The sequence below is a fragment of the Melozone crissalis genome, unplaced genomic scaffold (assembly GCF_028551555.1).
Source record: "Melozone crissalis strain CALT ecotype California unplaced genomic scaffold, PUWL_Pcris_2 ptg000042l_1, whole genome shotgun sequence".
Classification (NCBI taxonomy): domain Eukaryota; kingdom Metazoa; phylum Chordata; class Aves; order Passeriformes; family Passerellidae; genus Melozone; species Melozone crissalis.
In genome coordinates this window covers 22,796,905-22,810,533 of record NW_026535820.1, presented here as the reverse complement: position 1 = coordinate 22,810,533, position 13,629 = coordinate 22,796,905, and the positions used below count along the sequence as shown (strand labels likewise).

Genomic DNA, 13,629 nt, shown 5'->3' with positions numbered 1-13,629 from the left:
GCTTCCTCCTCCAAATTAAGCAGTAAATTCCAGACTGATGATACCACAAAACTAAGTTCACATTTGGGATTCCTGCAGTCACAGCAAAACTTACTATGCTTTAGTGTAAAAGCACGTGTTTTACGTACTTCCACATTACACTGACTTAGGATTTCAGATCTTTATATACTACAGCAAAATCAGAAACACAACTGCTCCTATACTTGCAAGTAAATTTTCCTCCTCCACAGTTTATGCTCACAATCTATTCTAGAAATTCTTTAAAAAGAAAATGCATGTTTTCTCCACAGGAAGGGTCCCTGTGTGGAGAGTTAATTAAAATTCTAGAAGACTGGGCTCCAGTCAGAGTCACATTTACCAGAACACCCACAGAGGAAGGGCTACCCTTTGAAATGTTAAATACATTGTCAATCAGGGATGGGGGTCAAGAAAGGTTCTCAAGCCATCTGATGCTCTGAAAAAAATATGTACACCTCAGAATCAATCAACCCATACTGTCTATGATGGGATGACAGACTTGGTCAGATATTTTATGAACTGAGATAATTGTTAGTGCATGTTAGGATGAGTTAAAAAACGAGACTAACTCGATATGCTCAGAGAGACTTAATTCATCAGTCAAATACCTATCAATAAAGAAGAGGACAATGAAGGTAAGAATGCTTCCTTTATTTTAGCAAAAGGTTACAGTAAGAATTGATTTCCTACATGCATCACATATCAGAATTCTGGCAATAAGCAGGTTTTGTAACAGATGTTACCCTTCCTAACTACTATAAAAAATGCCACCAAAAACCTGACCTAAAATGAAAGTATTAGTTTACTAAATGCTTGAATTTAAGAGCTTTACCTTTTGACTTGGCCTCCTTTATGATAAAGATTGTTTTAAAATCTGAGTAAGTAATTTTTCAATGACAAACAAAGAAAGCAAAAAGTAACAAGAGTCTGATTTGAAAGACAGCGTTCATAAAAGGTCCAAGCAATTGCCTGCAAGACCTAACATATTGCAGAAGACACTTCTGGACCACAGCCAGTAACAAATAAAAGAAGAAAACAAAAAACACAACATCATGAGATTATCTTTTTTCTCCTGTGCTGGTCTATAGTAGCAGTAAGTATTTAACTGGCCTAGTACTTCATCTTGATAAAGCATTTTCAGGTTGTTGAAAACATAAATTTAAATAAGCATCTGGTTTCTTTGTTAAGAAAGAGACAGAACAGTTTCAAATACCCTAAAACCAGACTACATAACAGAGATGAAAAGGTCTGAGCAAAGTACTGCTGTTTCTAAAGTATCTCAAGTTAACGAAATTATTTGTTTTACAAGAAATCATACTAGCAGCATCCTCTTCTGCACCATGCTTGACCAAGACGTGGTTTATCAGCTTCACTGTTTAACAAAAACATTCATAGTCACTCAGAAATGTCAAGTTAGCTTCTTTACCTTAAAACAGTAACAGCAAATTGCCCTGTGTGTCAACACAATTCTTTAAATAGAGATTCTTGCCCTTGGTCTTCACAACGTGATCCAAACAGTTATTTTCTCAATATTTACAGGATAACTCTCTACAAGAAGGATCTGAACATGCTCTGCAAATCACAACAGATAACAGCGTAAGGAATGTCAATCGCGTTTGCTGCTACTCTGTGAGATAACCTGAAGGCATCAGAAAATCAAGGTTTTTCCAGAGATCCCCTTATTTAGATTACACACAGTTTGAGAAAAATCCCATTCCATCAAGCACAGGACTTGCATCTACTAACTAATGCCAATGAATCAGTAATAAGTTATTTGCCTAATTAATAATAAATATCTGAGGGATATTGATAGCAAACACAGTTAAGTTGAAGGCTTATGCCAATATAATTTGATATTATAAATAAGCAGCACACGTATGTCTGATGTTACTCTGCAAACAAGCGATACAACACATTTTAAGTTGAATCAGGAATCAGATAATACATGGATTTCAAGAATGAAGTGTGAACCATCAACTAGCTACAGTAAACTTTTACCCACTAATTAAAGATATCACTGTGAATAAGGCCAGCTTATCAAAAGAGTCAAGTGTGGACAAGCAGGAGAACAGCAACTATGATAAAACTGGTACAATCAAGTAATAGTCTTCCATGAGCCACTGCAAGGTCATATCTCTAGAAGCAGAGTACAAAGATTTTTATAGGCCAGTTTCAGAAATCCTTGCATAAATACTAATTATGAATTGTCAGATAAATTCAAAAAATAAAACCATTGCTTCCTGCAGAAAAGAAATACAAACACCATTAAAGCAGGCATTGCCCAGTTCAGACACATTGGAAAAAACAGTCAGACAACAGCAATAGGTGATGAGCACATTTAGCTTTTAAAGAATATATTCCAGACTGTTTTCTTTCAAGGAATGGAGCAACTATGTGAGTTACAGATAGAAAACAAGACAGAGAAAGCAAGCATAGTATGAATTCCAGCTCTCAGTAGAAGCTGAAGTGGCTGGGTGGAACAGTGTGTCCTATTCTGAACTAGAGTTCAAAACAGTAACACTGCTTGAACACTTTGTATGGAGTAATAGTGTAATATTCATGTTAAAATTCAAGCAACTATGAGTTTAGAGCACAGAGACTATGAGGAAATGAAATGATGTCTTGGTTACATATATAGTCAAATGAAAAAATCTTACTACTCACTTCTGGACTTTAGCCTAATTATTCATAAACTCCTGAAGTCTGATCCATTGTCTGATTGCTTACCTCAAGCTGATTAAGCAGCTACCAATATCAAAGTCTTTATCAGCCTAAATTCAGAGAGAGAACTGTGTTAGGGAATAAAGGACTGAACTCAAAACAAGCTATTTATTTATGTGGGACTCAGTATATATCTTCAAATTATTTTTGTCCGACACAAGATTAAGAAAGATTAATTCAACATTTCTTTGCACATTATGTGAACAGCCAATTAATTCAAGTTTCTAATTACTCTTTAATCAGGTTATCTAATTATCTTTTATCAGGGTATCAGGATACAGAATACAAATTAAAAAAAAACTCCACCAACAATCTCAAAACAGCAGAAATTCTTACTTTTAAGAGTAAGGGTAGGAACACAAAAACAAAAAGAAAACTTTTGCTCCCGAGACTTGGCCAGCCATCTTTATCTTAAGGGAAATACTGTCACTCAGAAAAGGTTACATTTCAGTGGCAGCCAGCACAGTAGGATGTACTGATCTTACGCTGTTTCAGCTTGGGAAGGTTGTGTATTTGTTTTGTCCTGCACACAATCTACATGTACTAGAACAGGAGGTGCTGCAGAACCCTGGCAGATTGTGACACTGCTCACACAACCAATGCACAGAAACCCAGAGAAACTGTGGTATTAAGATGCATGGCCTCCCCCTGGAGCAGAACAAGGTATTAACATGTACCTGCTCTTCAGCACTGTATAGGGAATCAGACCAAGTGTGGAACAACTGCTCATTCTCTTTCAGAGCATCAGAGCTCCTATCTGCTTTTTCTGAAACAGCTGGACCAGGAGCACAAGCAGTGGTACTTAGCATGAAGCAGCATGAAAAAATAGTCCCATCTTCCCTGCCCACCCTCCAAATACCTCTCCAGCATATCTGAAAGGCTGTTTGACCTTTTACTGCACTGCTTTAACTTTTCCTGACATATTAGAAAGCATTAATTCAGTCTCTGGCAGATAGATCACATATCTGTGAATCTGCTTTAATTAGACAAGGACTACTGCCAAATGGCAGTTGATAGGGAGTCGAGTGCTCTTCAGGTGATCCTTTCTGCATTAAATTATGAGCAACTTCAAGTATCAAAAAACTACTCTCTCCATTTCAGCTTTTCTGTGAAACAGTTTGTCTTCCACTGCTGGTAGTTCAAAGACATAGCTGACATACACCGGGAGCCAGGACTGCCTGACAGAGGAGAGTTCTGCATATCACGAGCCAAACACCACTGCAGGCAGATTTTTGTTCTTTTCCCCTCACCTCTGCTGAGCAAACATTTTTACCTCTATGCACGGAGTTAAGAAGAAGAAGGCCCTCAGAGTGAATATGCGGCCCTCTAAAATATTATTGCAGTTTACCCATTTTAGAAAAACCCAAAATCTAAAATGAACAAGGCACCAACTGTACTGTTTCAATAGTAACCAAGTTGGAAAGACACTACTGAACAAATAAGCTCATGAACTCAGATGTCACACTGAACAGAATAAGAAAACCTGAGGGAGCAGCAATGGAATTTGGAATAACAGACTTATGCACTTGGAGCACGCAAGGAACTTCAAGGAAGAGGGACTGATATGACTCCTGATCTGGAAGCAAGATGTCAGGAAGCACAACATCAAACTCGACTCTAGTGTTTCTCTATTAGTCTTCCATTAAGGCAAAAGAAATAATTTCCAACACTGAAGAACCACAGAAAGAATGAAAATATTCCCAAAATTAAGAAGAAAAATGTATTTCCAAAAGGAATGATGCATTCGCAGTTATTTAAATACAGCTTGTTATCCAGTCTTTCTCTACGTGTCAAAAGCCTCTGTTCCCCTCTCAGTGCTATTTCATCTGCAGGGACAGTCCAGGTTAATATGAATTTGAAGCACAACTCTGTTAAACAAAACAAAGCTATCAGAATTCACATGACAGATGGGTGGTTTCTTGGCTGGTTGGGTATTTTTGTTCCACTCACCCCATCCTGAGCGTGAGAAAATACTCTAAAGAATTTGCGATTTCTGTTCATCTTTCAAAATGTTAAATCAAAGGAAGATCAACTACCCAAACTAAACCAGAATTATTGTCCTGTAGTTCCCATCTGTTTTCATTCATGGAAATATTTTTAAGGGATAAAAGCAAAACAAGTGAACAGCTACTCTTCTGCCTTCAGCCATGCTCACAAGTTAGTAGACCCAATGAATAAAAGGATCTGAAAGCCCTCTTAAATCATAGCCTGTCCTTCATGCCATTTTCCTGGTTCTTCATACATGACCAGCTTGTACAGCACCACACGTAACAGTACCAGACTGACAATGCACTATGAGGTTCTTTAGCACAGCTGAAGCAGAAGAATGTCTCCCACACATCAAGGAATTTTAAAATTTATTCAGTTTTTAGTATTAGGTGATGAAATGACTAAATTAAATTAAAGCAGACACATTATGAGATGTAAATACCTTCCACAGCATCTTGCCACTTAGTCCTTTTACCTATCTAAAAATTTGATTTAAAAAAAAAGGCACACAAACCAAACCCTACCAAAACCTTAGAAAAATCAAAAAAACCCAAAACCTCCCCCAAACTCTTTAATCATATCTTTTCAGATTATGAAGTGCTTAATTCTGTGTATGTCCTTTATACAAATTATTATATTCTTCTTCTATATTTTAGGTTTATAGTTTAAAAAAGAACATAAAACTTATATACATCTTGGCAATGGCTGACATGGTAGAAGAGCTTAATATCATGTTCCTATCTGTGCTAGACAGTGAATTAGACAAACACAGGAAGCTCAGAACAGGCAGAAGATAACACCACAAGTCTGTTTTGTAATTCAGACGTCTAGAGAGTCAAACAATGAAAAAAGCAATCTTGTTACAGAATCCATTACACTTGCCCTGTGCTTATGAAGGCTGAAGGCTATGAGACATGCCAGGACATAATCCAACCACAGATTCTGTGATTGGTTTATTCACCTGGACTCCAGAGCAATCACCTCAGTTTTTTTTTAAGACCTTGAGTGGCCACGTGCACACTCAAGGTCTTGTAAGACAAGACAAATGAGCACACCTCTATCTGAAAAAATATCATTTGGAATAGCAAATGATTCTACAATCAACACACAAAATCAATTCAAGCATGAACCTGGAAAGAGTGCTTTCACTTAAGGAAAAAAACCACCTTGCTTTTGCTGTAGTTTTGTCCTCCACATGTGAAAATCAAAATGATTCTGAAGAAGGCACTGCCTAACACCATGAAGTGCATTCTGCATTTACTCCAAGATACAGAATGATAAATTCCCTGTAGTTCACAGAGTTGCAGCATAGCAGAGTTGGCAATGTCTCAGCAACACTCACAACAGTTTTCAAGAAAAGATTAAGTTGCTTAATATAAATTACACTTGCACACAATACTAAGGATCTGTGTTCACACTTCTGGCAGGTTAACATAACCTTCACTCTTCATGATGGAAAAATACAACTGTTCCTTTTCCATTTTAATCTACAGATACAAATTAAACACAGAGTAAATTACATGTATCAAAAAGTATAGACTTTCAAATTAAGAAAAAGAGGCTGAGGAAACGATACCCATAGAGAATGAGAATTCAATTATTGTTGTGTTTTTATTACACATGTTTTTCAGCCTGCTACTTATCTCCATTGCATGCACTAACCCAAATCACAGAAGGAATGGTCTCATTTTCTGAAGACCAACTAGATAATTTGCTTGGATGGACCGCTGAGAAGAACTTTCTTTTTGCCCTTTAAAGGAATGAAGTCCTCTTAAAAGAAACTGTTAAAAGTGTATAGTGTATCATAGAAAAAGTGCAAAACTTTTCTTTTTTTTTTTCCTTTTTATTTTAAATACTTTTAAAGACAAAAAAAACCCCTTCTACTTTTAAACAGCTTTAAGCTGCAAAATGCATGTCGTTCCCACAGGATGTAAATTCTCTAAAATACAGATAAAAGCATACAATTTATAATTCTACCTGGAGCTGACTTACTACAGTAACAGTATTTTCAAAAGGACAAATTTATTATTCTCGAAACCTAACATTACCTTAAACATAAGTGGAATTCATAATTCTTCAAACCTAAGTTTAAAACCAAAGAAACATAAAATACCAGATTCTGAGGACACAATTCAAGTTTTACTTCAAAGGGATCTTATCAGCCTAGATGTTCCACTACAGGTGATTGATGTTACACCTTATGTTACAGACATTATTTGGCAGTTTTTTCTCAGATTTTTTCATCTTCTGCACAAGAACACAGAAAAAGAAAATAATAAATCCTTTCTTAAGGAGTTTTTACCTATTCTGGTCAACACAACAGCACACATTTCTTTCTCCCTAGAGCTTATTCCACAAGGCTTTAAGTTATTAAACTGTAATTTAATATTCATGTGCAGAGAAATCACAAGACACAGGAGTTTCAAATGTACATTCATACAGTGCTACAGGGATAATATGAAATATACTAGTCAGTGTACTTAACATGCTCATCCACTCTTGGAAAAAGCGTAAATAGGATGTGCACAGGCCAGATACAAGGCTGCATTTCCTCCAGATCCTGCATAAATCATAAGATTCTATCCCTTTTACGTGAGAATAAGCAATACCTCTGTTATCTTATTTATGCCATCTTGTTTCTCTACTGCTATTCAAGAATCCACAGAGAAGAATCATTTCCAAACCACTCAGCAAAGGCAAAATGTTTCTAGAACATAACTATCAAAAAAGTTGAACTTGGTGAGCAGAAGGCAGGCCAGGTTTCTGCCACAGCTTGGACAGACTGCTGCTTATAAAAAGCAAAAACCAAAGAACAAACAAACAAACAAAAAACTTTAAAAAATTTTAATTCAACTTTACAAGCTCAAATGGTACCTGACATGAAAAAGTTGAGGGAAGCCATGACTGTAGGACAAACCCCCACCATTATGTGCTTCCCCAAATTTGTAGGCGCACTGTCAAAAATGAAAGAAAAAGCAATTGGGGGTGTGGGTTGGGCAGCGGAAAGGGATGAACATAGTAGCAATACACTTCTTCTAAACTGTTTGGGGGGAGAAGGGAAAGCAAAAGTTAAAATCTAGGAGTTTTATCTACTCCTCGAATTTTCAGCAGTCAAAAGCTGTAGTGGTAATGGGACCTTAACATGACATAACATACTTCCAAAGTTTGCTTAGCTAAGACATTGCATTCCAAGAAGATTCATGGAATACACACTGATACACAAAACTTGCCTAATGACCAAAAGTTCTAGTTAACAGCTGCAGAACCCACCCTTCCACAGCACCTAAAGCATCCCAGTATTACTACACTTAACACTGGGAAAAATGATTTAGTTGTTTACTCTTAAATATCAAGTGATTCAAGATAAGCAAAATCAATCAAAGAATGGAAATAAGTTAAAACACATAACTATGGTCTAAATCTAATTAATTTTTATTTTACAGAGAAAGAAAAGCTAAGGATTGCAAGTCAGGGATTGTTTTCAGTACACTTAGACCTCCCCCGAAGTTAAGCACTGATCCCAAATATCCTGATGACTCCTGCCTACTGGTTTCCTCCTGTGCAAGGAGTGCATATCCCACTTCTTGTGAAGTTACAACAAAAGCAGAAGAGCTTTTGAAAAGACATTGTAAATTATGCAAAATATTAGGGATTATAAAACGCTTTTGCATTATTACATTGATCAGTATTTGCAGCCCAGGATTTCAAAGTCCTGAAGATCTGTGTTCCGACCAATTATCTGTGCATTATCTCCATATTAGAAATAGCTGGCTGTAAGGATCCTAAATATGCCAAGCTCCCTTACAGACCAGGGTAGGAGTCCTCTCTGGTGGTAACAGAAAAACACCTCAAGCATTCAACCTTATGCAGACACAAGGAAGGTATCACCACATCAAGCTAAACTATATTCAGGTATCTATCAAAAAGCAGGAGTTGACACCATATAAAAGTTAAAATTATTTTCAAAATAAAATTCATTAGGTTTAAGATTTAAAATGGGCTTGAGGATGTATGATGAACTTCAGGATTTCTGATGCAGAACATATATGAGACTGCAATTTCAGTCTAAAAGCCACAGAAACTCTCTTTGCACAAAAAATTCATTTCTGACAAAAGTAATTTGGTGCATGGTTAGGAAAAGAAAAAAACTCATTACTCTTGTTGCACACTTCTGAGCTTTCTAGGCTCTCCTGTGTAGGAGTTTCCCAAGCTTGACAAGGCATCTTTGTGTTTGATTTCCATCAATTCAGAGAAACTACGTTTTTTGGTATGTTTTCTATACTTTTGTACATGAACATCACTAAACATATCTAAATTTCACTATCAAGTCAGTACTTAAATATCACGTAAGTAGTTCCAGTACCTTTTAAGTGAAGAAAATCACTATTTCTTTTTCCTCTCCCTTCATCCCTATATCATCACTTTCAGTTTCTGTTGAACAGAAAAGCTTTTACTCAGACCACTTTCAGTTTCAATTTAGCAGGGAAGTGTAAAAGAATGTGTTCTGCTTGAGAAAGTCATTCAAAGTTAGGCTAGCAACCAGGAGTGAGGGTAAATGGGAAAAATAGGAGTCAGAGGTTAGAAGACAACAGCTATCTGGGAAAAAAAAATTCAGTTTATAGCTTACTTCAACATTACATGAGCCTTAATTATACCACAATGGCTAACACACTGTTTAGAGCCAATTCCCCTTCACCTCACTTACTCACAAAATAGTTTAAAATGTGAGACAGCAAATGAGAATGTAAATTGCTTCTACAAAGTGATTTGTAATGTTTCTACAGTTTCTAGGAAATCAGCAGCTAAAGCAGTCTTGCAGAAGAGGTGGCTGCAATTCTGCAGAAAAAAGGACCAAACAGAAAACAAGACAGAAACCAAAGCGACGAAACTCTGACCAAGCCCTGCAAATATGTTCAGTAAATAAATATGCTTTAAAAAACCCACCACTTCATCTCAGGGTTAGTAAAAGCACCCTAAGAAATGCCACCTCATCACAGGGTTAGTAAAAGCACCTAAGTGTTCATCTGTACCCTTATAAAAAGAAATGGAAATAAACCCCTCTACAAATAATACATAACCAATAATTCAATAATCAATTTATTGTATTTTTAAAGTGGATATTAAGCAAGAAACAGTCAGCTGTGATGGAAAGCCAGTTTCCATTTTATGTGGGTTCTTCTTTCAGAAGAAGAAAAACAAATGGACCCAAACCATGTCTCCTGTTACTCCAGTGCACCAGTAAAGCCTCAGCATCCCAGCTACAGCCACCTGATACCTACGCACCTATTTATGGGAGAGGCACAGACTGAGAGCTGATCTGAGCACTTACTGCACACCCTCCCTTTCACAATCACTGGTTATGACAAAACACATTAAGTGCTCCCGAATGTAGGTTAGGGGAGAGTGTCAAAACATCACGTGCACCACGAGACACTGGTTGGGGTAAGCTGTAACAGGCAAGAACAGGCTCTCTGAGAGGTATTTACCAACACACACTATGAAAAGCCTTTGAGACTTCATAATATCCTGGTAACTGATATGCACAGCTCATCACTAAGCTGATTGTTTTCATCTGACATAATAAAAGAGTAAGTGTGCTTTTAAGGAAAGGTCATTTTCAAACATTTATAAGCTTCTCTTCTAATATACTACTTACTTAGTATTCTTACATTAGTGCATTTATTTGCATACCCTTTTGATATCTAATGGTAGCTCCTTAAAATATACACTGTATTTTTCTCTCAAATTTCAATAATATCCTCTAAACTTGCCCCAGTAAATGTACGACATATACAAGGACAAGCCAAAACGAGGCTATTATTTACAAACTTGTGTTTAAAAAAAGAAACACAAAGCCCACGCCAACGCTGTTGCTCAACTTTGTTTGTTCTGTGACGGTGCTCTGCTGTCACTGCATTCACCATTTCGCCTCTGCTGTGCATTTCCTCCATGTTGATGTACAGAAATATTCCTCCTCTCTCTAGCAAAGGTACGCTTTTCAGGTTCACTCTGCCAGGCAGACCTTAGGGGCAGGGATCCAGTAATTTACAACTTGAAATGCTATAAAATATCAGGCTGGTAATATTCTTTATTCTAAAAGACCTTTGTGTACATTTTAAGTCTTTTCCTCTGTGCAAGACTGAAACCTATTACCTTGTGCAATGCAGTTTTGGTTTACTCCTTCTCTGACAAATAAAGCCTTCCCTATTCTAAATAATTTCCCATTATCTACAGCAGCATTTCCACTACTTTCAAAAACAATACAAAGCACCTGCAGCTCTCCCTACGTCCAAATGAAACATTTAAGTCAGGCCCTGATCTGCAAGGACTGAAACAATAATCCAACATTTCCTCCCAGCAAAACAGAGATCAAGGGTCTCTTTTTTTATTTTGACAATGATTTTTTAAAAAATTCAACACAGGGAGTCTTAGGAGTGTTGAATTTCTTTTAGGGAGCCAAAGGTCAGAGATGATTTATTTTTCAAATGTCATTGTTTCTGCACAGCTGTTTACAGCTCTGGTTTACTATGACAACCACCTATGTTATAGACTACACACAGTATCTACTTGTTAGAATTCTTTTGTTCAATGACAATGCTCTCCAGAGGAAGGCCACCAAATGGGATCTCTGCTTTCTTGCAGCCATACTAGCCAAAACACATGCACAGATGCTTCAGGAAGAAAAAAAAATTAACATTTTCAATATTTCATTAAAACAGGTGTATTAAAGAGTTAATCACTGCAACAGTTCAAGAATCAGAAGAAACATTTTACCACTACTACTACTACTAATAATTCTATACAGCACAAATTACGTCTTCTTCCTCCTTCCTTTCTACCAGCTGCACTAATATCCTACAAGTTGGTATTTTATGGGTAATAATAAAGCCCTTTATTTGTTTTTTTGGAAACTGAGCACTACAGTTCTGGCATACCTTTTGTCCACTGCTGTATTTCATATTTTCTCCTCCCCTTACACACCAAGAGGAATGAAGGAATCCAGTAAAACAGAAACAGAGTTTTTATAAAGAAGGATGTAAAGACTACCCCAAATCTGGAATGCACTTAGATAAGCACCAAAACTCTGTGCCACGCAACTTTACGAGACCAGGCAAAGAAGCTAACGCCAAAGCGAAACAGTATTTTCATGCTAACAGAAAACAGATATTTATGAGCACAGCTAAGAGGCCAAATAAGCCCTCTGCTCAGACCATAAAAAAAAAAGCCCTGCAGTATGACTGTTCTGTTTCCTGCAGGAAATGAGATGCTTGTATTAGATACCCCTGTGGTTTTCATACTGTAAATGTATCAGCTGGTACAAATCCTCCGGAGAGGACTATTAACTAATGCTTAGAAAGAGCAGTGGCAACAGCAGACCGCACGTAGCACCTCAGAGAAGGGGGGACAAAAGCTGGCAAATCGTCCCTAAAAAATCTGAGCCTGCAGCTGAAGAACACATCTTGTAGTAGAAGCGATGCCTGAGAAATGTACATATCTACACCCTCCTATTTCCCCTTACTCCGCTCACTGCTTCTTTAAATAAGGAGCCTATTACTCATCACCACTCCTCTCATTTAGGAGCCTCAAGCCGCTCCTCATTAAACCATCCCTGCTTACACGCGGCACAGAAGGACCATCCACAGGCTACACACACCTCATGCACGCATGGCCATTTTTCCTCCTTTCTACCGTGCTTTAAAAAAACTGTTATTATTTTTATTTTTTTTTTTTTCCGTTAACGTTTCCGCGTTGCGAGGGCGCCGAGCGAAGTTCCCGCCGCGGGCGACGGGGCAGCCCCGGCCCGGGCCCGGCTCCTCCGGCCGGGCAGACCCCGCTGCTCCCCCATCCGCATCGCTCCCGCCCGCCCGCCTGGGTGGAGCCGCTCGCCCTCGCCCGACGAGCGCCGATCGTGTTCCCCATTGCAAAACCGCTGCCAGCGCCAGAAGCGGGGAGGAGAGACCGCGGGGAGGAGGAAGGGAAAAGAAGGTGTAAACCTGTCTGGGGGAGAGCCCGGGCACGGGCACGACCGGGGGGCGGGAGGGCAGGGCAGGGCAGGGCCGGGGGGGGGGGGCAGCGGGGAGACAAAGGAGGGATGGAGGGTGCCCAAGGAAAACAGGGGAAGCCGGGGAGGGGGCGCTGCCGGGGAGTCCCGCGGGGCACCTGCCCGCCTCGGCACACCCCCGCACAGACAGACAGACATACACACACGTACCGAGCAGCAGCAGGCGGTGCGTCTGCTTGTACTCCCGCTTCTGCTCCTTGAGCGCCCGGTCGATGCTCTTACTGACTTTCCTCGCCTCCTTCTCCGCCTCCCGCTCCTCCAGGCGCAGCTTCTCCCAGGTCCGCTGGAGCGCCGGCGGCTGGTGCAGCGCCTGCTGCCGCGCCGCCTTCCCCCCGCCGCCAAGGCCGGGGCCGCCGGCCTTGGGCAGCGCCGGCTGCCGCTCGGGGGCCGCCCCATTGCCGCCGCCGCCGTTCTGCAGCAGCAGCAGCGGCGGCCCGTCCGTCTCCCCGCCGGGCTTACCGCCGGGCCGGAGCGGGACGCCGAGAGGCTGCGGCTGCGGGGCGGCGTGAGGCTCCGCCGGCGCTTCGGGCTCCGAGGCGGCGCCGGCGCTGGAGATGGAGCCGCCGCCGCCGGCGTCGCCGAAGAGCCGCGGGCGCAGGCTGTAGCAGAGCCCCATGGCTCGGTGCCCCCGCCGGGGACGGGCTGTGGCGCGGCGGCGCTGGCCTCAGCGCTTCCCGCCGGCCGGGCAGGCGGCGGGCGGGGAAGGGGCGCCGCGGAGCCCCTCACGGCCCCGCTGGGCCATCTTGCATCTTCCTCCCGAGCTGTGGCGGCGGCTCCTCGGCGCCGATCACCTGACACCGACCGAGCTGCCACCGCCGGGTCCACGTTACCGTAAATAC

General features: G+C 40.4%; 1 protein-coding gene across 1 annotated transcript in view; it reads right to left on the bottom strand.

The window, feature by feature from the left end:
- GNAL (G protein subunit alpha L) overlaps positions 1-13,406 on the bottom strand; it is a 180,092-nt gene extending 166,686 nt beyond the window's left edge. The window contains exon 1 of the mRNA XM_054284575.1: positions 12,941-13,406. Within this exon, the coding sequence (XP_054140550.1) occupies positions 12,941-13,406 (466 nt within the window). The remainder of the gene's footprint in view (positions 1-12,940) is intronic.
- Between the last annotated feature and the right edge of the window lie 223 nt (positions 13,407-13,629).